Genomic DNA, 27,892 nt, shown 5'->3' with positions numbered 1-27,892 from the left:
GGGATACGTCACAATTTATTTTTGTGGACATTAACATTATGCCACAAATACTGTGGATTGAGCTTAACTTGTATTGAACCCTGAGCATTCCTTTAAAGGGATAGTTCACCCAAAAATGACAATTCTCATAATTTACACACCCTCATTCCATCCCAGTGAACTGTCCCTTAAACCAACCAAAATACTCTTTCACAGTAAAGATAAAGACTTTCATTTTGAAATTGTAACACAAACATAATGTTAGTAGCTTATTTATTGAAATAAACTGACATTTTAAATATGAATGCATTAATACAGATTACATATACAGTAAGTTTTAACAACAGAATAAATCATATTTAATTTTGTCAAGACTGTATTTATTTTTTTAAATCAAATTGTATCAAATATAAATCATGTCTTAACTTGCATTACATTTAATTGGGTTGACGTTTTGTCAGCAAAGGACTTCAAAATGGGAATATACTGTACAAGCAGAAGCGATTAATCCCAAGATTGCATACATTTTTTTAAAAAAACCTATAAGACTCTTCATTATATAAAGTCTTCAAGCTCGGGTGGAGCCTTTAATCTCAAATCCACCCGATTTTGCAGTGGCATTAGAAAGGTGTGGCAGAAGTAGAAGCTGATTGGCTACTGCAGGCTGACTGTAGTAAAAGGAATTTCATTGGTATCTTGAGGGAAAGAAATGAAACCTGCACCATTAGCATGAACCATCAGAGCGTCTCCATTCCTGCTCTCGTCTTTCACAAGAACAAGGAAAGCCTTGGCAACATTATCAGCCCTGCAATAAAAAAAATGCAATGACATGACTATACAAGACTCATCATGAATAACAAAAAACAAAAGAAATGATATGACTGTCCAGGAAGTTGAGTACAAACCCTTACAATCTTCAAGAGTCTTAAATTAATAGATTCATATAAGCTAGTATGTAGAATGGTGGCCTAAACCATTCTTCATAATACAGTCCTTATGTGATGCCATAAGATTTAGGTGTATAAAGCCACATATTTACAGTGTCACAGTTTTACGCTCCATTTGTCAGATAACTTTGAAAACTGTATACACATTTTCAAGCTTCAAATAAACCATTAACACTTTTACCTCTCGAATCTCATTATTGTAATGCATCCAAACTTTTAACGTTATAACAAAAATGTCATGATGACCATCTTTTTTCACATTGTGGTAAAGAGGATTGGGGGGTAAAATGTGAGCAACTGTCCTGAAAATAGTATCACAATGATAAAACCCTTAATGCCCCTAAATTAGGCTTCATTTTCTATTTCAATATTAAAACATCTTTTTTGTTTCTTTAGATTATGGAGTCAGATAGGACCAGGAACTTTTCAAGAGAATCAGCCACCTACACTGCAAGGTGAGCAGTGCTCTATCACTCTTAAAGTGACAGTTCACTCATAAATGAAAATTCTCTCATAATTTATCAACCCTCATGCCCTCATACAAGATTTTTAGAAGAACAACTCAGCTCTGTAGGTCCATACAATGCAAGTGACTTTTTGAACATTTTGAAGCTCCAAAAAGCACTTAAAGGCAGCCTAAAAATAATCAATGAGAGTCCAGTGGTTAAATCTATATCTTCAGAAGTGATAAGATATGTGTAGGTGAGAAACGGATCAATATTTATGTCCTTTTTTAAATTCTCCTCCCTGCCCAGTAGGTGGCGATATTCCTGAAAAATGCCAGTCACCAAAAACAAAAGAATGTGAAAATGGAAGTGGAGATTTAAAGTAGAAAAAGGACTTAAATATTAAAGATCTGTTTCTGCCCCTCATCAATCACATCACTTCTGAAGATATGGATTTTACCACAAGATTCATGTGGATTCATTTTATGCTGCCTTTATGCACTTTTTGGAGCTTCAAAGTTCTGTCCACCATTGAACTACAGACCTGAAATATTCTTCTTAAAATCTTTGTGTTCAGCAGAAGAAAGAAAGTCACAAACACCTGGGATGGCATGAGGGTGAATTAATGATGAGATCATTTTCATTTTTGTGTGAACTATCAATTTAAGTCAATGAATTTATACTTTTAATATTTCAAATGAATGAAATCTTAAACCTTCCAAAAATATTATTATTATTATTCAGAAGGTCTATTATGAACCTATTATAAACTTATTATAGCCCTAACAGTAAGTAACACAATTTTATATCTTGGATAAACATGTTTGCTAATTGCATAATTATTAAATAAACTGCCATGTTAACTCACTCCAGAAAGCCGTACTTCTCCATCAAATGCTCTGTCACATCCTTTAATTCAAAAAACCTTCCAACATGCTCTTTTGAACTCAGTAATGACAGAAGGTTTGTCTTCACAAAACCGGGACACAGGATGTTGATCCGCACCCCATAGTTGGCCAATTGGGAAGCAGCCTGTTGACACAGTAACAAAGAATATCTACATCTCTTTCAAGCAATTGATGTATACATTATCTTTCAAATGAAGGGTCTTGGTTTAGATTTTTTGCATGTGTAAAAAAATATATTAAAAAATATTTAACATTACTTGTTTTTATCAGTGATGTAGGATTTAAAAAATCATGCATCAATGAGGACTTTTTATGCTTAATACAACATTTTTATTCACCCAAATGCAACAAAACTCAAGACAAAATACATACTGCCATAGCACGGCTGAATCCCATCACTCCATGTTTAGTTGCAGTGTATATGGGCGCTATTGGCAGAGGACCCAGACCTGAAAAGCATGAAGATTTCTTTCATGATATTCCTCCAAATATTTTGAAACTAGATGCATGTACCCAAAAATTTTAATTGGTCATCATACACTAACCCTTTGTTGTTATGTTGATTTCAACCTGCATATCTTTCTTTCTTCCATGAAACACGAAAGAAAGATATGATATGGAATGACAGCCTCAGTCACCATACACTTTCATTGAATGGAAGGGGGAAAAAAATCCAATGGAGGTGAATGGTGACTAAGGTTGTCCTTATGTTATGCCTAACATCTCCTTTTGTGAAACAACAAATCAACAAAGGGTGGGTAAATTATGACAGAATTTTAATGTTTAGGTGAACTATCCCTTTAAGTACACTAATTCCAAACCTGCCATAGACGCAATGTTGACAATGACTCCTCCATTACCACCATTGTCCTTCCTCATATGTTCTAGAGCCAGAAACGTTCCCCTGATCACTCCTCCCTGTAACGGCCACATTAAAAACAAAACTTACATACATGAATAGATGGACAGATAGATAGATAGGTGGATGAATAGATACAATCATACCAGGTTTATTGCAATAGCTTTCTCCCAGTCATTTTCATTGATGACCCCTGCATTATTGCACACAATGTTTATGCGGCCATTTTTTTCCACAATTTTCTGAAAAACTCCTGTAAAGGGAAATGTTCACAATATCTTTCAGTGTTTCTATAGTCTCTAAAATTCACTGTAAAGTCATGTGTGTTGGTCTTTGTCCTCTTGCAAAATTCTGGTAAACCACATTAGTCACAGTGTTATGTAATCATTTCCTGACAACATATCATGCTCAACATAAACATTAACTTAAAAGGCCTCCAAAACCTTTAAATTCCTCCTCTGATGTGACGTTGGCAGCATAAAATTCAGCCCTGTCTGGTCCATATTCCTTATCAAGTGCCGCCTTCAATTCATTTCCCAGTGATTCATTTACGTCAATGATGGCCACCTGTAATCAATATGAATAGGTATTGGGTCTATTACTTTATTATATTAATGTAAATGTATTACAGATCAGTACAGTACAATAATATAATAATGTATATTATTCTTTTCAAGACGGTTTCAATAAGTTATTTTTGTCAGGAAATATTACATTTTCATGTAAGGTGTGAAGAGTGAACAATGACTTCAATTTCGGTCTGTTCAAGTTGCATGGACTACTTGTATGACACTTTTGGGTTCTTTATTAAGATTTAAACATCGGTAACACTTAACAATAAGGTTCCTTTCATTAACATTGGTTAATGCATAAGGTATCATGTACTAACAATAAACAATATATGTTTTACAGCGTTTATTAATCTTTGTTAATGTTAGTTAAAGGGATAGTTCACCCAAAATTGAAAAGTGTCTCATCATTTACTCACCTTATGCCATACCAAATTGATGACTTCCTTTCTTTGGCTGAACATAAAGACAGATTTTTAGAAGAATATTTCAGCTCTGTAGGTCCATATAATGCAAGTGAATGGTGACTGTGAAGGGTGAATGAAAAAGCACATGAAGGTAGCATAAAAGTAATCCATATGACTCCAGTTGTATATCCGCCGATGTACGGAACGTGCTCTGAAGCCATGCTTGATTGAGCAAGGACATTCCATTTTACAAATACATCTTACTTCGATTCCTCTGTCCTTGTTTCCTTTCTTTTCAACCTTTCCTGGTTCTTAAGAGGGTGGAGCAAGGAAACGAGGAAAGAAAGTAAGGAAATTAAACGAGGATGCACAATTTTAGAAATGAGAAGCTCCCTGTTTTTTACCCACACCTATCATATCGCTTCTGAAGACATTAGCTGTGTTTCCACTTTCGGGCCAAATGAGGGCGTGCTATTTCATGTCAGGGCCAGTTGCGTTCCCACTGTCACTTCTGTTGCTTCATTGTGCCACCTCTGTGCTTTCTCAGGGCCAACGGCCAATGGCCTTTGGCCCACTGATTACCCTTGTGCCAAACAAGGCCACCTGGGGAGTGAGGCTGTGTCAATGTCAAAAGCAGAGGTTCGCCAAACTTGCCAGGTTGAGTATTCAGCGCACCACGGTACAGATTTGGGAAAAGATTTTGGCCGGTGCCCAAAGAAACAAATTTCCATTGTTCGAGGCCCCCTAGTGGGTCCCGAGCCCCTGGTTGAGAACCACTGGAGTCAAATGGGAGTACTTTTCTGGTCACCATTCACTTGCATTATATGGACCTACAGAGATTAAATATTCTGCTAAAAATCTTTGTGTTCTGCAGAAGAAAAAAAGTCCTACACACCTTGGATGCCATGAGTTCATGATGACAGAATTACAATTTTTGTGTGAACCATTCCTTTTATAAAAATACAATTGTTAATTGTTCGTTAATGTTAGTAAATAGTGCATTAACTAATGTTAACATATACAACATTTTATTTAAAAAAATGTATTACTAAATGATTAAATTAACATTAATCAAAATTACTAAATGCTGTAAATGTATTGTTCATTAATTGTTAGTTCATGTTAACTAAGGTTGTTAACGTAAACAAATGGAACCTCATACAGGGCTGCCAACTCTCGCGCATTGAGCGCCACACGTGTTCTCCCGCCACACGTCCCTTTTCTCAAGTGATAACATCGCGGAGCAAAGAGGACACTGACAGCGCACAGACATCCACAAGACAGAGCAGGCAGCACCGTGCATAAGCGAGTTATTCAGACCAAACGGGGAGAACCAACAGCACAGCGTCTCTGTCGCGCACGCTCACCCCCTCTCTCGCGCCGAGCTGAACAAAATGTTAGTAGCCCTGCTCATTGTAAAGTGTTACCAAAGCATCTCTTTTGTGTTCTGCAAAAGAAAGACAGTCATACAGGTTTGGAACGACAGGAATGTGAGAAAAGTATGCCATGCAACAAACAAGTTTTTATAATCAAGATCTTTTTTTAAGATAAGAAACTGTAGGTTACCTTTGAGCCATTTTTTAGGAGTATGTCGACAAAGCTTCTCCCCAAACCCTGGGCCCCTCCGGTCACTACGGCCACTTTATCTTTTAAATCCATCACCTGTGAAAGAAACACATCAACAATATTACTAGGCGGCGCGTGCACAGGACGCGTTTTTAGCTACATCCCGTCTGCACAATTGTAATTGTTCTCAGGCGTAAATCTTTTAGCGTTGCGTTTTTAAGTCGGCGTGTCAGAAAAAAAAAAAAAGTTAAACATTTCAAAACACATCGCACTGCGATCCGTTCCATTCCATTGCGCTCCGTCAATATGGTTTTTAATGCAACGCGTTCTGCCTGAGCGTCTGTTCATTCGGTTTTACAAGAAACAAAACAACAAACGTTTCCTCTAAAAAAAAATTCTAGTCACAAAACAACCCCACAAGCATAGTTTACCTGAGCACGCAAACACTGTCGTGTCTACACCTATGTTGAACTCTAGCAATGATAAAAGGGAGGAGTTACCAAGTACTAGAGAAATTCAAAAGCCTTTAGCGGATATTCTATGAGTAGGTCAGAGCCGACCCAAGGCATCCAAGAGGTCCTCGCTGCACAAGGCATAAGCGAACTAAGCGGCTGCTTAGGGCCCGGTGGCCACCAGGGGGCCCACAAGAGCACATTAATGTTTTTTTTATTATTATACTGTCAATGGACAATGTTAATTATACAAAAACGCAATATTAAATGCAATATTATGTTAACGGGCTGCAGGATGCAAGCACATTCAGACAGCAAAACAGCAATGCCACAAAAAAGGACATATCCTCTGGTGCAAAGAAAAGGAAAAAGAAGAAAACAGAGGAAGAGAAAAAACAGCACGATAAAGGTATGTTAAGTAGCTAGGCTAAGTTATGAGCTAACATTAGCTGGCTAGTTAGTTAACATAGCCTATGTAGCATATCTTCTTTTTTAGGAAAGTTTGATTAATCATCCGTAAATACCCTTGACATCTTAATATATTATTAGTACAACATATTACTTAGCAAGTTTTAGATCAAAGTGTTTGTCTTCTGTGTAAAAATAACTTTCGTGGGTATATATTTTTGTAATAAAAACAAGCTTCTGTTACATAAACGTTGTACTGATAACTGACAACTTAACATTATTTACATTAGTCTACCATTTTGGGGTCTTTGCTCTTATATTCCAATATCATTATGCCTCAATTAGCTAGTTATAGATTAAGAGTTGTTGTTTTAGGAGTACAGATGGCTTGCTGCTGTGTATAATAATTTGTGTTGAGAAAATAACATATTTTGTCAAATATTCTGTCAAATATGTACTCTTACGAAACTTCCCTAGGAGCACTGTTGAAATATTTTGGACGTGGGGCACAACCAACGCCACCTGCCCCAAGTTCCAGTGCTACAGCTAATGATGATTTTTCAACAATCCCAGATCATTATATTTATATGGATAAATATGTGCCTTTGTTTTTGACAGACAGTTGCATTACCTTCTAATATGACATCTAACATGGCTAGCTTTTATTATTATTTTCATCTTTCATCAGGTCCATCCTCTGCATGTGAGGAGCACTTCCCAGCACGTGCATCCACTGATGTTGTCATCTATCCTGTCCGACTCAGAAAGGACTGATCTGGTAAGCAGAGGGCCACTGCCTATAAAGGAAAACTTCACATTCCCTGAAAAACCTGATGGCCGAAGCTTCCACTACACCTACAGAAAGTTAATTAATGGGAAAAAAATTTAAGTGGAGCTGCTCACTTATTCAAAAGAAATGATACTGTCTACAGCTTCTGCTGCAAATTGTTCTCTAGGAAGTACACAAAACTGGTAACAGAGGATCAACAGGATTGGGTAAATATAGGTGTGCTACTGTTACATTTAAAACCGTAGAAGGGTAAAATCATGCCAGGCAGACATTGATATGTTGTACCAACACAGCTACAACTAATACAATTGATAAGGGGTGTGTTAGATTTATAGTGTGCGAATAATCAAGCATTGACAATATTCTATCATATTGGCGGCACAGAGGGGGCCCCCAAATCAAATTCTGCTTAGGGCCGCATAAAGGCTTGGGCCGGCCCTGGAGTAGGTGCAATAGTAAACATAAAATTCTTCCGCGTTTTGCATGTTATGTTGTAAATGTGTCTTAAGGTGTCAGCTCATTGCTGTTGGAGCAGAAGAAATATCTGACCAAGAACATTAATCCAAAGATCTGCAAAATCATCCACTTTTTTGTTTTGTATAAAAGCCATTGCATTCAAAAAGGGTACTGCATGAAGGCATATTACGGAAACAGTGTCTTTTTCAAGATAAATATACAGTAGATTAACTTTTCCTGTCAAAGATCAAGCAATCAAAGGTCAAAGTGTGGCTATTACGCTCCAGTAAAGATTTAGCAAGTCATTTCAAGTCATGTGATGTATATTTGTTTTTGGTGCTCTAAAACTTGACATTGTGATGGTTGTTTGCTTGTGTGTTTGTAACCTTTACTTAACCAGAATAAAACTAATTGAAATAAAATCTCAAGTCAAGTCAAATGGTTTTTATTGTCGTTCAACCATATACAGTTAGTACAGTACACAGCGAAACAAGACAACGTTCCTCCAGGACCATGGTGCTACATAAAACAACATAGGACAAACACAGAACCACATGAGACTATACAGACTAAATAACATACCTATATAAAGTGCACGTGCAAACGTGTCCAAAAAAATTACGGGACAGTACAATAAATTACTAAAAGCAACAGGAAAATAGGCACTGTGAGAGACAGTGCAGCGCCGACCAGTACTCATTTGTAATCGAGTAGTGCAAAAAGATGACACTTTCTAAAATGATAAATGTAAACATAACATACTATGAAATAGTGTTTTATGGACATAGTAGTTATTGAGGTAGCAGCCAGTTATAAAGTGACAATGAATTAAAGTGCAACTCTGGACATGTGCAAAAGTTGGATGGTATACAGGTGTGTGTGTGTGTGTGTGGGGGGGGTGTCAGTCCAGTCCCTGAGTATTGAGGAGTCTGATGGCTTGGGAAAGAAGCTGTTACACAGTCTGACCGTGAATGCCCGAATGTTTCGGTACCTCTTGCCAGACAGCAGGAGGGTGAAGAGTTTGTGTGAGGGGTGTGTGGGGTCATCCACAATGCTGGTTGCTTTGCAGATACAGCATTTTTATGTAAATGTCTTTGATGGAGGGAAGAGAGAGCCCTATGATCTTCTCAGCTGTTCACACTATCCTCTGTAGGGCTTTGCAGTCCGAAACGGTTCAAGTCCCAAACCAGGCAGTGATGCAGCTGCTCAGGATGCTCTCAATAGTTCCTCTATAGAATGTAGTGAGGATGGGGGGTGGGAGATGTACTTTTCTCAGCCTACGAAGAAATTAGAGATGCTGATGGGCTTTCTTGGTAATAGAGCTGGTGTAGAGCGACCAGGTAAGGTTCTCCGCCAGGTGAACACCAAGGAATTTTGTGCTCTTGACGAACTCCACAGAGGAGCCATCGATGTTCAGCGGAGAGTGTTCACTATGTGCTCTCCTGAAGTCAACAACCATCTCTTTTGTTTTGTCCACATTCAGAGACAGGTTGTTGGCTCTACACCAGTCCGTTAGCTGCTGCACCTCCTCTCTGTATGCTGACTCGTCTTTCTTGCTGATGAGACCCACCACGGTCGTGTCATCGACGAACTTGACGATGTGGTTTGAGCTGTGCATTGCATCAACCCACGGAAGACTGCTGGACCAGACAACATTCCTGGCAGAGTGCTTAGAGGATGTGTAGACCAGCTGGCAGATGTTCTTACCGACATCTTCAACATCTCTCTGAGCAGCGCCGTCGTTCCAACGTACTTCAAGGCCACCACTATCGTCCCCATGCCAAAGAAGTCTTCAGTGTCCTGCCTCAATGACTACCATCCCGTCACACTCACACCCATCATCATGAAGTGCTTCGAGAGGCTCGTCATGAGGCACATTAAGACACAGCTGCCGTTCACATAACGTCACAACCGTTCAACAGACGACGCCATCGCTACCACCCTCCATCTGGCCCTCACCCACCTAGATAAAAAGGACGTTTGTATGCTGTTCATAGACTTGAGCTCAGCATTCAACACAATCATTCCTCAGCACCTGATTGGAAAGCTGAAACTGCTGGGGCTGGACTCTTCCCTCTGCAACTGGATCCTGGACTTCCTGACTGGGAGACCTCAGTCAGTCTGGATCAGTAACAGCATCTCCACCACCACCACACTGAGCACTGGGGCCCCCCAGGGCTGTGTGCTCAGTCCACTGCTGTTCATTCGAGCTGTGCATTGCATCAACCCACGGAAGGCTGCTGGACCAGTGACCAGTGGAATTTTACAAAATCAGTGACATGGCCAATGAAAAGTATTTATGTAGAGCAGAAGTGCTAAATCATTTACATTTATAAATTAGACTTATAAATCAGAAACATAGCAAGCAATTTGTCATACAAAGTTTAACAACATCTGCAGTATAGGACTGCCAAGTTCTCATAGTGGCTGGAGTAGTAAATATGCTAGCACAGAAGAGAGACAGACAAGGATTTTTTTTATTTTGGACATTAAATGCAGTAGTAAGTGCAATTAGTGTGGGTTGGTTAAGTGCTCACAGAACAGATGTGTTTCCAGCTGGTTCTTGAATTTTGAGAAGGTAACAGCAGATCTTGTGGAGGTTGGTAGTTCATTCCATCACAGAGGAGCAGAGAAAGTGAACAATCGGGAAATAGACTTTGACCCTCTTTGTGATGGGACCACCAGGCATCACTCATTCATAGACTGCAGAGAGTGAGTTGGAACATAGACCTGAAGAAGTTAATTGAAGTAAGAGGTTGTGGTTCCATTGGCTGTCCTGAAGGCTAGAGTGAAGTGGAGTGAAATCAAGAGTGGGGTGACATGAGTCCTTTTTGGCTGATTGAAGACCAGACACACTGCTGCATTCTGAACCATCTGCAGTGGCTTAATTGTGTTAGCTGGAAGGCAAGCCAATAGAGCTTTTCAGTAGTCCAGTCTTATAAATACCTGAGCTTGGACCAGGAGCTGTATAGCATATTCAGGCAGGAAAGGTCCAATTTTCGTGATGTTATAAGTGTGAACCTGCAAGACCGGGCGGAGAAGCTGGTCATCTACCACAACTCCCAGGTTCCGGGCTGTTCTGGTTGGTGTTAGTGTAGTTGAACCAAGACGAATAGTGAGGTTGTGGTCAACAGATGGGTTGGCTGGGATCACGAGGAGTTCTGTCTTGGCATGGTTGAGCTGAAGGTGTCGTTCCTTCATCCAGGCCAAAATGTCAGCGAGGCAGGCAGAGATACGAGCTGAGACAGTATCATCTGTGTAGCAGTGGTAGGAAAAGTCATGTGCCTCTTTAACCGGTCTGAGTGATGTTGCGTACATCGAGAAGGGGGGTCCAAGCACTGATCCTTGAGAAACACCTGGGGTGTCTTGGACACCTCTTCTCTCCAGGAGACCTTGAACGAATCTGCCAGTGAGATATGACTCAAACCATCCAAGAGAGAGTGTGTCTGCATCTCGAACAGTGTTTGGGAGACTATTCCATAGTTTAGGAGCCAATTATGAAAAGGATCTACCTCCTTTTGTGGATTTTGATATTCTAGGAACTATTAACAGGCCAGAATTTTGCGATCTTAATGAACGTGTTGGAATATAGCGTGGTAGAAGATCACTTAAGTACTGCGGAGCTAGGCCATTCAAAGCTTTGTACGTAGTTAACAGAATTTTTAAATTAATACGGAATTTAACAGGTAGCCAATGTAACGATGATAAAATGGGGCTAATATGATCATATTTCTTGGTTCTTGTTAGCACTCTGGCTGCTGCATTTTGAACCAATTGAAGTTTATTTATTGATCTTGCTGGACATCCTCCCAGTAATGCATTACAATAATCTAGTCTTGAGGTCATGAACGCATTAATTAGTTTTTCGGCATCAGCAACAGAGAGCATATGCCTTAATTTAGCAATATTTCTTAGGTGGAAGAATGCTGTTCTACAAACATTTGTAATTTGATTTTCAAAGGACAGATTGGTATCAAATATAACACCAATCTTCGCTGTTGAAGATGATGTAACAGTACATCCATCTAGAGTCAAATTATATTTTAGCAGCTTGTTTTTTAGAGTTTTTTGGTCCAATAATTAGAACCTCTGTTTTGTCAGAATTGAGTAGAAGGAAATTTCTGGCCATCCAATCTTTTATTTCATTGATACACTCTGCTAATTTTGAGAATTGTGAAATCTCATCAGGTTTTGAAGAAATATAAAGTTGTGTATCGTCAGCATAGCAGTGGAAACTTATTCCACGATTCCTGATAATATCTCCCAAGGGAAGCATATACATGGAGAAAAGCAGAGGCCCTAAAACTGATCCCTGTGGCACTCCATATTTTACTTTTGTTTGGTTTGACAATTCCTCATTTACATAGACAAAGTGGTAGTAGTCTGCTAAATATGACCTAAACCATGCTAATGCAACTCCACAAATTCCAACATAATTCTCCAGCCTATTCAAGAGAATGTCGTGATCTATCCTGTCGAATGCAGCACTTAGATCTAAAAGCACTAGAAGAGAAATGCAGCCGCGATCAGATGATAAGAGCAAGTCATTTGTAACTCTGATAAGTGCAGTCTCTGTACTGTGAGGAGGCCTAAATCCAGATTTAAATTCTTCATATATACTATTTCTCTGTAGAAATGAACATATCTGGGAGGATACTACCTTTTCTAGTATTTTTGACATAAATGGGAGATTTGAAATCGGTCTATAATTAGCAAGTTCTCCAGGATCAAGTTGTGGCTTCTTAATAAGCGGTTTGATAACTGCCATTTTTAAGTTTTTTGGGACATGTCCTAAGCATAGCGAGGAGTTAATGATATTAAGAAGAGGTTCTGAGATTACAGGAGATACCTCTTTTAAGAGCTTAGTTGGTATAGGATCTAACAAACAAGTTGTGGCTTTTGATGTTTCAATAAGTTTTGTTAGCTCTTCATGCTCTGTGTTAGCTCTATGATAGCGAAGGATTGGAGTTGCACATGAGGAAAATTATTAGACACTGTTTTCTGAGGTGCTATGACAGATGATTGCATAATTCCAATTTTATTTCTGATTATTTCAATTTTATCTGTAAAGAAATTCATGAAGTCATTACTCTTGTGCTGCGATGTAATATACGGTTCTGTTGAGGATTTATTCCTAACCAATTTAGCCACAATACTGAATAAACATCTAGGATTGTTGTGGTTATTTTCTATGAGTTTACTAAAATATGCTGACCTGGCAGCTTTGAGTGCGTGTTTGTAGCTACAGACACCATGGTACACTGATCACACTCATGCGCTCAAGAGAGCAGCTCGGAAAATGGAGCGCATGTGGAAAAATTCCATGCACCATGAAATACTTCTAATTTTGTATTTTTCCACATGCGCTCCATTTTCCGAGCTGCTCTCTTGGGCGCATGAGTATGATCAGTGTACCATGGTGCAGGGCTTATTTCTTTAATTTTCTATAATTGAAGTGGGGCGACAATATCAAGGGTGCTAGAGAAGACTGCATTTAAATTGTTTGTTATTTCATCAAGTTCTTCTGGGCTTTGGGGTTTATTGAGTGTATGAGATAGATCTGGAAGAGTATTAGTGAAGCTATCTTTAGTGGTCGAAAGAATAGTTCTACCTGAACGATAGCGTGGTGTAAATTGAGTAACATTAGTTGATTGCAGCATACAAGAGACGAGGTAATGATCCGAGATGTCATCGCTCTGCTGCAGAATTTCTATATTATCAACGTCAACTCCATATGAAAGAATTAAATCTAGCGTATGATTATGGCGATGAGTTGGTCCTGTTACATTTTGTCTGACTCCAAGAGAGTTGAGAATATCGATAAATGCTAATCCTAATGTATAATTTTCATTATCTATGTGAATGTTGAAGTCACCAACAATTAAGGCTTTATCTACAGTAACTACAAGATCTGATAAAAAAATTTGCAAATTCACTAAGGAAATCAGAATAAGGCCCGGGTGATCTATACACTGTAGCAAGGGTAAAAGACGACAGAGATTTTTTATTTATATTTGACGGTGTCACATTATGCATTATTAGTTCAAAAGACTTACATTTATATCCTGTCCTCTGAGTAACAACAAAAACTTCACTGTAAATTGTAGCAACACCTCCTCCTCGACCCTTCAGACGAGGCTCATGTTTATAACAATTACCTGGGGGAGTAGATTTATTTAAACTAATATATTCATCCGGTTTAAGCCAGGTTTCAGTCAAACAGAGTGCATCCAATCTATGATCTGTAATCATTTCATTGACAATTAGTGCTTTGGTAGAAAGAGATCTAATGTTTAGTTGCCCTATTTTTATATGATGTGTATTTTTAATTTGTTTGTTTTGTTCAAGTTTGACCTTAATCAAATTTTTTCTAAATGATTTAGTGAGGGTATTGTGTTTCATATTTCGGGGAACAGACACAGTCTCTATGAGATATCTAGGTGATACAGTCTCTATGTGTTGTAGTTTATGTGACCTGTGTGACATCTCAAGGCAGCTAGCAGACGTTCGGATTAACTAGATTGTCTGCTTCCTGACCTGGGCCCCAGTTAGTCAATTACTATCATTATTAAAACTATGAGCCAAATTACTAGAGAGGAGAGCGGCACCTTCCTTGGAGGGATGGAGTCTGTCTCTCTTTAGCAGGTCAGGTCTACCCCAAAAACTCTTCCAATTGTCTATAAATCCTATTTTATTCTTCAGACAGACAGGTGGTAGGATGGTTAGAAAGAAGCACTTTGGAGACCTCAGTCTCGGAGAGAGGAGAGAAAGACGAAAACAGAGGACGGGACATTGGAAGAGAGTAGCTGTGGGAGTTAGGTGAAGAGAACTGGCTGCTGATGCTCACTACCTTGTCAGTAAAAAAAGTTGCAAACTCATCAGCAGTCAGAGAAGTAGTATGATGTGGTGGAGGAGGATAGAGAAGAGATGAGAATGTTGAAAAAAGTTTATGGGAATCTGAAGTGTTACTGATCTTGTTCTGAAAATAATCAGTTTTAGTAGCAGAAACTCTAGCAGAAAAAGAGGAGAGAAGTGATCTTTTGACTTTGACTTTGTCACTTTCCCTCCGCAGCTCTCAGTTCGGTTTGGTGATGTCTGACATCCAGGGGCTGGTGGGTGTGTCATGTGCTGGCCTGGAGGTAAGAGGACAGACATTATTAAAGCAAGAAGTTAATGTTGAGCAAAGAGCATTTGCAGCTTTATTTAATTCAAGTGAAGATAAATGGTTAGTGGAAGGAAGGAATGCAGTGACTATGGAAGAGAAGGGAGTGAGTGAATTAGAGTGAAGGTTGCAGCGGAAGGAGACTATAGGTGGAGTAAGAGGTAAAGAAGAAGGGATAGGAACAGATAACTGGATGAAAAAATGGTCAGAGATATGTAGAGGGATAACAAGGGGATTATAGGAGATACAATTACTTGTAAGGATGAGATCTAGCTGTTTCCCAGCTCTGTTAGTTGCAGGAGTCTTGTAATGTCAAATGAGTCAGAAGAGCTAGGAAGTCAGCCACTTAAGGTTTTTCCAGGTGGATGTTAAAGTCACCAAAGACCACCAGCGGAGTGCCGTCCTCAGGGAATGAGGACAGCAATACATCTAGCTCTTCAACAAAAGTTGCCTAGTTGACATGGGGAGCGATAGATGACTAAAAAGTTGATTTTAGCAGGACTAGAGGCAGTAATGGCACGATATTCAAATGTTGTGTTATTGCAGAGAGAAGAGAGCGGAGTGAATATCCATGAGATTGAAATGAGCAAACCGGTTCCCCCACCCTGCCCAGTCAGACGAGGGGTGTGGATGAAAGTGAAGTCAGTTGAGAGAGCTGAGAGAGTTGCAGTGTTGTAGTGTGTAAATCCCACCTGCATTTTTGTTAATCTTCTTCATGCAATTAAACTTTTTCTTTTTTTATTCATAAAACCCTCAAAATGATGCTGCAATGTAAGGTTCATTTCCAGGGGGCATGTCTGAGGTGCTGAGATTTTATGGATGAAGGGCCCGCCTTCAAGCTGTAATCATTACAAATTATTTGACATTTTCTTCATTCTGCAGATACAAATATCTGGCACAACCAGTTGGCCGCACATCAGAGAGCTCAAACATATATATTAAATATATTGTGCACTATAGAGACATACAGTATGTTTCTGGCTAGCTGTGCACATGTGACATTGAAATTTAAGATGAATATTTTTCTGAATGCTTCAGAGGGTAATGAACCATTCTGAAAAGTGAATTTACAAAACTATAATACTTTCTTGCTATTGAAAGACTTTTATTTTGAACATGATGTGCAAAACTTTGTGCACTATGAGTTTGCCATTTAACAATCACATGAAAGCAAAAGAAAAAAGCAGAGATCTTCCAGCTTATCATTATACGGTTTTATTTTGTCAAGACAACATGTTTTAAATATTAGGCCAGTCTTGTTGGATGATCTCAAGTTTGCATCTTAACTTGAATTAGTCCAGATATTTAATGTTTGAGTAATTTTTCCTTTTCTAAAACTAAGAACTTTGATTGCTAGGCCAGACAAAAGTTCTGGTGAAGCCTTTAACCTCAATTTAAAATCCATTCACTTAGGCCTAGCCACTCAGTATTTGGCTACTCTTAACTGAATGTTGAAGATATCACATCCTTGATTCATTGAGGCAAGGAAAATGCACCTTCACTGTGAATCATCAGTGCTTCTCCATTCTTGCTCTCATCTGTCACAAGATCCAGGAAAGCCTTTGCAACATCATCAGTCCTGTAAATTAAAATACAATGTCACATCTACTGTAAATAAGACTTTCTTAAAGGGACAGTTCACCCCAAAATTAAAATTCTCTCATAATTTACTCACCCTCATGTCATTCCAGATGTGTATGACTTTCTTCTGTAGTACACAATCAAAGATTTTTAGAAGAATATCCCAGCTCTGTTGGTCCATATAATGCAAGTAAATGGTGGCCAGAACTTTGAAGGTCCAAAAATCATATAAAGGGAGTATAAAACTAATCCAAAAGACTCCAGCGGTTAAATATATATCATCAGAAGTGATATAATAGGTGTGGGTGTGAAACGGATCAATATTAAGTCCTTTTTATTATGACTCCCTGCCCAGTAGGTGGCAATATGCACAAATAATGTGAATCGTCAAAATAAAAGAAGAATGTGGAAGTGAAATTGGAGATTTATAATAATAAAAAGGACTTAAATATGTATCTGTTTCTCACCCACACCTATAATATCACTTATGGAGCTATAGATTAAACCATACAGTCTTATGGATTACTTTTATGCTGCCTTTATGTGCTTTTGGGACCTTCAATGTTCTGGCCACCATTCACTTTGCATTATATGGAGCTACAGAGCGGAGATATTCTGACAAAAAACTTTGTTTGTATTCCACAGAATAAAGAAAGCCATACACATATGGGATATCATGAGGGTGAGTAAATGATGAGAGAATTGTCCCTTTAAAGACTTCCTAAGACTTAAGAAGATTGCAAACAACCCTAGAAAATATCTGACTGTCTAAGTAACAATCTAATTTTACTGTGATTCATAATCCTACTGTTTGAAGTATTTGAGAGAGGAGTAAGATTCTTAACTCACTCTATAAAGCCATACATCTCCATTGCCTTATCAGTCACCTCCTTTAATTAAAAAAATCCTCCAACAAGCTCCTCTGCAGTCATGGCGGACACAAGGTTTGTGTTCACTAAACCTGGACAGAGAACGTTGATCCGCACACCAAAGTTGATGAACTTGGTAGCAACCTGTTGACACATCCACACATATATTATATTTTTAAAAAACTGATACCGGGAGAAAGTCAATCGCTTTTACCAAAAAGACTTTAATGCATTATATATTACTCTACTTAACCAAAACTGACAACAAACTACATACTGCTATAGCACGGCTAAACCCCACCACTCCATGTTTGGCTGCTGTGTTGACAGGTGTTGTTGGAAATGGCACCAGACCATTGTCCTATTAGGAAAAGTTCAGACAATACACAATCTCAACCTTAAAGAGTTTGCTCAATGTATCATTTTGACTGACTAAAATATTCTGACAACATTGACATAATTCATGGTCACAGACAACAACCGTATCTTATTCTATTATAATATTCCTGACACTAACACATGTTAAAGTACTCCATTTCCAAACCTGCAATGGATGAAATGTTGATAATGACTCCTCCGTTACCACCATGTTCCTTCATACAGTATGTTCTAGAGCCAGACATGTTCCCCTTACCACTCCACTATTGTTTATAGATGTGATGTTACATGAAAACACTGATGGTACCTCTGCACCCAAACGCAGACAACAAGCGAGATGTTTAACTCAAGGACTGGTGAAGTGCAGGAGTTACAGTACACTAATGAAAGACTCCTACTTATATAGGGGATCTTCTATTGCTTCTATAACTTTTGGCCCTCTAGCAGTTAAAAAATATAACTGCATGCATCCTGCAGAAGAAAATTGTTTTGGTTGTGCTTCGGCTCTCCTCCACTGCGTGGATGAATGTGGTTTGAGGCGGAAAAGACGGATATTTGAAAACATGTCATCTGAGCAGATAAGTGCCATATCTTATGCTGTTAATTTGACTTATTGGAAACACTGATGTTTTGAAATAAATGACAAAAGTTAGGCAACGTCCATTAACATTAGACACAATGATTGCTAGTCTGATATGGTCAAACGTTGTTTGATTACACAATTATATATAAACCATATCAATAAAATATCTTACCCGTTGAGTAAGAAAAAAGCCATCTCTGGGTCACTTTTAAATCCTTTCAGTTGTCACCACCTCTGAAAAGCCAAGCCGTTGTTGATTCAGGTTTTATTATGGACTGTCGCTTTCCCTGTTTGCTTGTAGACTCTGCTCTGTTTGGGATTTCTTTGTTTTTACAACAGCTGATTCCCTGGAGGTTTGCTGTTTTGAATGATCCATGGTAAATTTTTGTCGTTCGTTGTGACATCAAACTTTCAGCTTCAGCTACTCCCACACACGCGCTACTGTAGCCGGATCTTATTTTCTCTGTGAACGGATATGACGTCAACACGAATAGGCGAATGACATACGTACCCAATTTCCTGCTAAATGCGTCCCAGCAGCTCTAAAATATTTATAATATAATATCATTATTATAGGTTTATCAAAGTGTATTTGGGTAAAGTAGGGTGACCAGGGTGACCTTACGTCCTCTTTTCTCTGGACATGTCCTCTTTTTCGGACCTTAAAAAAGTGTCCGGTCGGGATTTTTTTAAAAGTTGCTTGACAGCAGCAGCAAATAACAGCTGAGTGGAAACAATGCCCAGACGAAAGTGCAAATTTACAGAAGATTTGAACCAAAAATCCCCATGCTTTCGTCCAGGTCGAGGTCTGTGGGAAGCAGAATGTATGACATGTAAAGCTGGCACTTGTGTGTCAGTGGCTAATAATGCGAAGCATAAATGTTCAGCAAAAGGTGAAAGTTCATCAGGTAAATTAACAGACTACTTTTTGCAACCAGGTAAAATTTCCATGGCCATTCAAAATAATAGTAATAGTAAATGAAGGTGCACTCATGGCATCAAATATTTTATTTTAGTACATGGACATTCAAAATAAAATTGGAAATTTTCATTTATTTATATATATTTATGTTATGCTAATTAGAGTGTCTTTTTCACTGTATTAAAGTTTGCATTCATAGTAACACTGTTTTGAACCCTATTATTCCACCCCAATCCCCCCAAAGGTGTCCTCTTTTTGGAAAACCAGAATATGTTCACCCTAGGTAAAGTAAATACATGGTTCCCTTACGAGGGAACTCGCGATGCATCATTGACGCTTTGGGAACGCCTTTGCGTGTTTACCCCTGAAGCACGTGTGTCAACTAGTCAATGGAATGAACGCCACGGGCGGGTGACGTCATGACCAGGAAAGGATATAAGCACATCTGGTGAGTTACTCGCGTTAGCTTTCGTGCCTCAGCAAAGCGCTCTGTGTCAAAACTGTCTGTCTTATTTATTGTTGTCTGTCTCTCTTTATATTGGATATTATGGCGAAACAACTATTTAAAGCCTGTGCTTCTCCTTGCCCTCGTTATATCACGGGTGGAGATACACATGAGCTTTGTGTAGTTTGTTTGGGAGTGGAGCATGCGATGTCAGCCTTCGAGAGGTCTGACTGTCAGCATTGTGAGCGTCTGCCGCTCCGCGTGCTCCGCTCCCGTCTGTCCGCATTTGAGGATGATGGACAGGCTCGCGAACCTCAGGGTTCTGGACCCACGGCTGCCGAGGCAGCGTGGAGAAAACTCACTTGGGGTTCGCAAATGGATCTCTCGGCGGGGTTGGAGGCGGGCTCTGCCTTATCTCCTCCTTTACCCGAGGGATCCATTGCTCTCTTGCCGGTGTTGGAAGCCCGCGCTGCAGCTTCTTCCGCCCGGGAAGAGAGCCCGACGCTTCGGTGCTCTAGCTCTGAGGAGGTAGAGTTACTGAGCATTTATGAGAGTGACACAAACACTAACACAATAAGGGGAGAGGATTCGCCATCCCTCTCCCCAGCATATGAGGAGCTTATTGAGGTGATAACTCGTGCTGTTAATAAATTAAATATTGACTGGCCAGCAGAAAAAAGAGATACTCGTCCTAAAAGCAAATTAGACGAGCATTTTCTTACATTTAATGTTTCATCTCAACCACGGGCCCTTCCATTTTTTCCTGATCTACATAGTGAGCTATGTAGATCATGGAATAAACCATATTCGTCATTTAGTCCCCATGTTCACACATATTCAAATATAAAGGGGCTGAAAGATTTTGGTTATGGGTCGATGCCCCAAGCGGAACAGACGCTCGCGAGCTATCTGTCTCCTGGGTCAGCATCGTCCCTGAAGGATCCTGTGTTGCCGAATAAACCACTAAAAACCACATCCAATTTAGTGGGTAAGGCTTATATGGTATTGGGCGGTCTATTGCAGCCCTCGTAGCTACTGAGAGACATCTTTGGTTAAATCTTGCAGAGATTAAAGATAAAGAGCGGGCTTTTCTTTTAGATGCCCCTATGTCTCCCTCTGGTCTTTTCGGTGACTCTGTGAATACGGTTGTTGAAAGGTTTCAAGAAAATAAAAAACAATCTGAGGCTTTTAAAACAATTCCTTCCTTGCCGAGTCCATCCCCCTGGGGATGCTGGGCGTGAGCATCCCCAGCCAAGTTCCTCACACCGTGTGCAACAGAAAATAAGTGTTGCGTCTCGTGCTCCCCCGAATAAATCTTGGGGACCGAGCCAACGCTCTCAGCCGAAGTCGGCTAAGTCTAATCCGGATCTGAGGACCGTACTTACGGCTAAGAAGGCTTCGGCTCAGAAAAGGTCCTGACGCTATGCACGTCAGACCATCGAGGACAGCCCCAACCGGGGTGGAGCGGTGTACACCTCAGAATACGGTGCCCGCTCCACTTCGGGGTCCTCATGGGACCGGTCTGCCAACCCCGCCACCCTTGGTGCTTCGGGGTGCAGTGGTATCCAGCGAAAGTTCGGCGCAATGTTGACTCGACGTTGCGTTGGACGTGAGCCCTCTGAGGGGGTTCAAAAACAGTCAGTTCGGTCGTTTCCTGCCAATATGCTTCAGGTCGCCGAAGTGGCTGTTCCTTTAACACCAGAGGCCAGTCTCGAGAGACTGGTACCCTTACTAGATTTTCTGACAGAGTGGAAGAATCTGACGAATATATCTCCTTGGGTCCTGCAGATAATAGAGGAATGTTACAGAATCCAATTCGGTTCTCCTCCTCCTCGTTACAACGGGGTGTTACTCACGGTAGTACATCCCGAGCAGGCTCTGGTAATGGAGCAAGAAGTAGAGTCTCTTAGCAAAGGGAGCTATAGAACAGGTGTACTCCCCCGACAGAGAATCTGGGTTTTACAGCCGATACTTCATTGTTCCAAAAAAGGATGGGGGGTTGCGTCCAATTTTAGATCTCCATTTGCTGAATCGTGCAGTCATGAAATTGAAATTCAAGATGCTCACACTCAAACAGATAGTGACTCAAATCAGATCCGAGGACTGGTTTGTCACGATAGATTTGAAGGACGCTTACTTCCATGTCTCCATCCTCCCTCAATACAGGAAGTTCCTGAGGTTTTCTTTCAGGGACAAAGAATACCAATATCGGGTGCTTCCATTCGGTCTAGCTCTGTCACCCCGCACGTTCACGAAGTGCGTAGATGCAGCTCTGGCCCCGCTCAGGCTGCAGGGCATATGCATTCTGAACTACATCGACGACTGGCTGATTCTGTCTGATTCTGTCGGCATCGAGATGTCGTTCTCGCTCATATGAAGAAATTCGGGTTGAGACTCAGTGCCAAGAAGAGTGTGCTTTCTCCATTACAGAGAACCACTTTCCTTGGTGTGGTATGGGATTCAGTCATGATGCGGGCCACACTATCGCCCGTTCGTGGAGCTGCTATCATCACAGCCACAAAAGAGTTGAAGCTAGGCCAGTCACGCACTGTGAAACAGTTCGAGAGACTGTTAGGCCTCACGGCAGCAACGTCCAATGTGATCCCCTTTGGCCTGCTGTACATGAGACCTTTGCAATGGTGGCTCGCTTCGTATGATCAAGATCACGCGGCGGTGCATCCGCGCCTTGATTATATGGAGGAAACATTGGTTCCTGTCCCAGGGTCCGGTGTTGGGAGCTCTTTGCCTTCGAGTTGCTATCTCGACAGATGCTTCTCTCACCGGCTGGGGAGCGGTAATGGAAGGCCGCTCAGCTCAGGGTCTGTGGAGGAACCATCATCTCTCTTGGCACATAAATTGCCTGGAGATGATGGCCGTCTTCAATGCGTTGAGACATTTCCTCTCAGATCTGAGGGGCCATCATGTGCTTGACCGTACAGACAACACGTCGGTGGTCTGTTATTTAAATTGACAGGGGGTCTGCGCTCGCGTCCACTCTGTAAACTGGCGCACCAGATCCCCTTGTAGAAAAAAAAAAAAAAAAGGGGGAACCCACTTCGTATGATCAAGATCACGCGGTGGTGCATCCGCGCCTTGATTATATGGAGGAAACATTGGTCCCTGTCCCAGGGTCCGGTGTTGGGAGCTCTTTGCCATCGAGTTGCTATCTCAACAGATGCTCCTCTCACTGACCGGGGAGCGGTAATGGAAGGCCGCTCAGCTCAGGGTCTGTGGAGGAACCATCATCTCTCTTGGCACATAAATTGCCTGGGGATGATGGCCGTCTTCAATGCGTTGAAACATTTCCTCTCAGATCTGAGGGGCCATCATGTGCTTGACCGTACAGACAACACGTCGGTGGTCTGTTATTTAAATCGACAGGGGGGTCTGCGCTCGCGTCCACTCTGTAAACTGGCGCACCAGATCCCCTTGTAAAAAAAAAAAAAAAGGGGAACCCACTTCGTATGATCAAGATCACGCGGCGGTGCATCCGTGCCTTGATTATATGGAGGAAACATTGGTCCCTGTCCCAGGATCCGGTGTTGGGAGCTCTTTGCCATCGAGTTGCTATCTCAACAGATGCTCCTCTCACCGACCGGGGAGCGGTAATGGAAGGCCGCTCAGCTCAGGGTCTGTGGAGGAACCATCGTCTCTCTTGGCACATAAATTGCCTGGGGATGATGGCCGTCTTCAATGCATTGAGACATTTCCTCCCAGATCTGAGGGGCCATCATGTGCTTGTCCGTACAGACAACACATCGGTGGTCTCTTATTTAAATCGACAGGGGGTCTGCGTCAGCGTCCACTCTGCAACTGGCGCACCAGATCCTCTTGTGGTCCCTGGGGAAAATACTCTCCCTGAGGGCAGTGTATATCCCAGGGTACCAGAATATAGGAGCAGACACCCTGTCGAGGCAGGTGCTGAGGCCAGGGGAATGGAGACTCCACCCCGAGGCGGTGGAGCTCATTTGGGAATTTTACGGCCAAGCAGAAGTGGATCTGTTTGCGTCTCAGCTTACGACGCACTGTCCACTTTGGTTCTCCCTCACGCAACCAGCCCCCTTGGGGTTGGACGCTATGGTACAGACGTGGCCGAGGCTACGTCTGTACGCATTTCCCCCTGTTGCTCTGCTCCCAGGAGTTCTGGAGAGAGTCCGCCAGGACGGAGTAAGTCTATTATTAGTAGCTCCACGCCTCTAAAGCCCTCCAGGAGGTGTGTGATGCGGCAGGTTGGTCCTCGCCACTAACTTTTGTGAGGTTTTATAGCCTGGACCTGGAAGCTGCCCCAGGATCCCAGGTGCTTTTTAATTTGCCGACAGTTTTTATCATCTGGCATTTTGTAATTATGGCCTCGTAAGGGAACTTCTCAGGTTACGACTGTAACCCTAGTTCCCTGAGAAGGGAACGAGACGATGCGTCGCCCTGCCATACTTCCTGCATCCCTGCAATCGACTTTGCTTCGGCTCTAAAAGCTAACGCGAGTAACGCACCAGATGTGCTTATATCCTTTCCTGGTCATGACGTCACCCGCCCGTGGCGTTCATTCATTCCATTGACTAGTTGACATACGTGCTTCAGGGGTAAACACGCAAAGGCGTTCCCAAAGCGTCATCGACGTATCGTCTCGTTCCCTTCTCAGGGAACTAGGGTTACAGTCGTAACCTGAGAAGTTTGGAAGATGGATTTTTGTTGCACGCTCTCATTAATAAAATGTTGTTATTTTTTAACAAAAAAGTTACATAGTGTAGCTTTAAGGGGGTTGAATAGTAAAATACAAATTTGTTTTGTGGTTTGCATGGTAAAAATGTCTCAAGGGGTCTCTGCAGTCTTGCACTTGGAACTTTTTAATGATATGATAATGATGTGTGTATGTACGTATGTGTATAATCATTTTTTTTATTATTATCTATGTCTTGCTGCTGTTGTATTGTATTTGTGTTTTTGTGTTGTTGTGTTGAAAACAACGTTCGTAAACTCTGGCTATATGACACAGGAAATGAGGAAACAGCTCTTTCTTTGAAAATGTGGGTGCCGCAGCCCCTCTGGCATGCAGCGAAATCAAATTCAAAAAAAAGATTCTCCTCCAGGGGATGGAGTCGTCTGTCCACCACCTCCAAGCTTACAGCGGGTCTTCTCGTCCCTGGGTCACTGGTTATAGAGGCGCTTCCATGCCTTGCTAGGGTTCTTGGCACTGGATCGTGGGACGGGAGTGTCAGCTTCCTGCGGGGGGCTTTACAGCAGATGGGGTGCAGGAACTTGAGCCATGCTGGGGTAGTATGTGTTGGATAGCCTCTGTCTGCTTCTTGATTGCCGAGAACTGCTGGGCACCGTCAGAGCCACTCTTTTAGAGGAAAATACTCTTTTTAGAATATACTCTCTCTTTTTAGCTGTTGAAGCTCCCAGGGGCGTTCTCTGCACTTATCCGTGCACAAGGGGGAGAAACCATAGAAATGCGCCATATATCCCATATATACAGCATACGCCATATATACAGCATACACAGAGTTGAATGGAATGGCATTGGAATTCAATGAATGTACACCGCTCGGCTCTGAAGAAAAAATATTAATGAGTGGTTGCGAGCCAGCTCCTTTTATACCTGTATGTCCAGGGGAGTGGCATGCAAATTACACTCGCCAATTCCCATTGGCCTTTTCTCAAATGACCAGAGGTGTTTGGGGCTCCCAAGGGTGACCCCTAGTGTCACTACATCGACACAACATCAAGTGAGTGACTGATAGGGAAAGGGGTTTTATTTTTGTCTGTTCCAAGGTTAGATCAGGTAGAAATTATTTCTTATGGTAACAACTTACTGCAGGTTACCACTTTTACAGTGTAGGATTTGTAAGAGAAAAATCTGACTACAATGCTATAAAAAATTGTGCTTCTTTAGCTCAGAACATGCTAAACAAAATGCTATTTTTAAGGCCAATCCAGCTAACTCGCATGTGCGTTCTCTTGTAAACTAACAGGGGATTTCTGTATCTAAAAGGGGATTACATCATTCATAGTGCATCATGGGAGTGGGCGGTCCTTGCTGGGCTCGTTTTACACAGTTTGTTTGCCACGACTTTCTGATTGGTGGATATTTCTCTTCGGGGTTCATTAGTAGCTTAGTTCTTCTCAGAATATTATTAAACACAATAAAAATAAATAAAGTTGAAGTAACGCACTGATTAACAACCTCAGAGCTCAAGGTTGGTCTGTTTTTAAAGGTTTATAAGATATTGTTATTGTTTTACTTTTTATTGTTTACCAGAATGTTGCAGTCTATAGATATATTACAAAAGCGAGTGGTCATCATTTGACTGGTCATGTGATCTCAACATGGCTGCCCCCATGAGGCGACCAGCTCCATGCAAAATAAAACAGCTTTAATTAAACTAGTGTTCGCACTGAAGTCTTCATTTTAAGAGAGTGTACATGAATTTAAACATTTGTTAAAACTTAATTTCTTTGACGTATTTTTAATGATATAGTTCACCTATAAAAGCCGATATAGGGTTTAGTTTTATCACAGCCTGGAAATATGATTTGCTACTCAGTGGTTTGGTGCAGGTGGAGGGACATTCTCATTCTAGAGAGCAATTGACTGGACTGTGCAATATGAGTTATCAATGTTTTTGCTCAGTATTTTTGGAAGAGAAAGATTGTCAGTTTTGTAGATCTGTTAAAAGGTAACTTTCTCAACATTTATGAGTACACTGGCATATAAGACCTCCCAGGGGCGGTCTAAAATAATAATTGCATTGCCATACAGTGCCATACAATGCAAGTCAACAAGTTCCAAAACTTTGAAGCTAAGCATTCTTCGTGTGTATCGCCACCTACTAGGCAGGGAGGAGAATTTATAGTAAAAAAGGATGTTAATATTGATCTGTTTCTCATCCACACCTATCATATCACTTCTGAAGATGTGGATTTTACCACTGAAGTCTTATGGATTACTTTTAAGGTGCCTTTATGTGCATTTTTGTACCCTGTTGATTTGCATTGGCGATGACAACACCAGAAACGTATACATATAATCTCACTGCAACCAAGGAACCTGAGGGAGAACAGCCTCAGCTGATTATGTCCCAGTTCCTATGAAAAAGGCAAACAAGGCTTTGTAATCAACAACAGACAGAAAGTTAAAGGCAGCAGCAAGCTGAACTCATGGATGAAGGACATAAAGAGAGGACATTTTGGAAACTGAAAGTCCTTCAAGAGAGCAAAGCACTATGTAATATTTTGTAACAATCACATACTTTACGTATGCTAAAACACTGCCAATAAAGTGCCAGCAAAGTCCTGATGTGCATGATGTTAGTCCTACCAATGCATCATTGACACACATCATTCACACTCTTTGTCTGAAACAAAAGCAGACACACACAAAAAACACTCATACATAAATTATATGATATACAGCAGGATACACTGCATGCTGTTTCATGTTAGTGTCCACAGCACAAAACCCAAATAATTTAAATAACTGCCATTAGACTGAAGTGCGGAGGGGTAAACATTGACTTTTTGGCATTGTGCCTTCTGCTGTTGGAACAACCATTAACTTTGTTTCTTGATTACCTAACAGTAGATGTGGACTGATATATTGGTTTTACAGATTGCACAATGTCGATAGTTGCTTTTTAAAGCTATTGAAACTGGTAGTTCTAGTTTTTTAAATGTATTTGTTTTATGTGCCCCGCCACTGGAAGAGTCTTAAACAGCTTAGTTCTGCTATATAACAAAAATGTTTACATTATATGAAAAATAAAATAAAAAATAAAATACTTAAATAATATGAAATATATACAAACATACATGTAATATAATTGCCTCATACCTTTACCAATAAGTTCAGTCCAAACATATCCTCATCTTTACAGAATGAATGGAATATCTCATCTGTATCATTTTGATTGACTATTCTATTTTGATGATATTGTTTTTGGCGTTTGTTCATTGCTTCAAGTATTAATAATTCAAAGTCTTAGCCAACAGCCTTTTTAATCTTTTATGTTATTCTGTTGTTTATTGTCATGGCCTGGCCACACCCTCCTCCTTGTCACAAGTATTCTATTATATTATAGCATAATATAGTATATAATAGTATAGTGCAGTGTAGTATAGTATAATGATGTATAGTGCAGTATATAATATTGTATTTTACTGTATTA

General features: G+C 40.7%; 1 protein-coding gene and 1 pseudogene across 2 annotated transcripts; both read right to left on the bottom strand.

The window, feature by feature from the left end:
- Positions 1–232: 232 nt before the first annotated feature.
- Positions 233–6,265, bottom strand: LOC127627281 (15-hydroxyprostaglandin dehydrogenase [NAD(+)]-like). Of its 2 annotated transcripts, XM_052103612.1 has the most exons (8): positions 6,113–6,265; positions 5,682–5,777; positions 3,583–3,706; positions 3,286–3,392; positions 3,102–3,198; positions 2,653–2,729; positions 2,241–2,404; positions 233–784 (listed from the first exon to the last, which is right to left on the bottom strand). In XM_052103612.1, the coding sequence occupies exons 2-8, from the start codon at positions 5,772–5,774 to the stop codon at positions 634–636; spliced, it is 813 nt and encodes a 270-aa protein (XP_051959572.1). In that variant the 5' UTR covers positions 5,775–5,777; positions 6,113–6,265; the 3' UTR covers positions 233–633. The 2 variants fall into 2 exon arrangements, with proteins under 2 accessions (XP_051959572.1, XP_051959574.1); XM_052103614.1 differs by lacking the exon at positions 6,113–6,265 and having other exon boundaries at positions 5,682–6,089.
- A 10,157-nt stretch (positions 6,266–16,422) lies between these two features.
- Positions 16,423–20,272, bottom strand: LOC127627579 (15-hydroxyprostaglandin dehydrogenase [NAD(+)]-like; annotated as a pseudogene).
- Between the last annotated feature and the right edge of the window lie 7,620 nt (positions 20,273–27,892).

Source organism: Xyrauchen texanus, chromosome 34 (assembly GCF_025860055.1).
Source record: "Xyrauchen texanus isolate HMW12.3.18 chromosome 34, RBS_HiC_50CHRs, whole genome shotgun sequence".
Classification (NCBI taxonomy): domain Eukaryota; kingdom Metazoa; phylum Chordata; class Actinopteri; order Cypriniformes; family Catostomidae; genus Xyrauchen; species Xyrauchen texanus.
The sequence above is the reverse complement of the archived record's forward strand: the minus strand, read 5'-3'. Positions and strand labels throughout refer to the sequence as shown.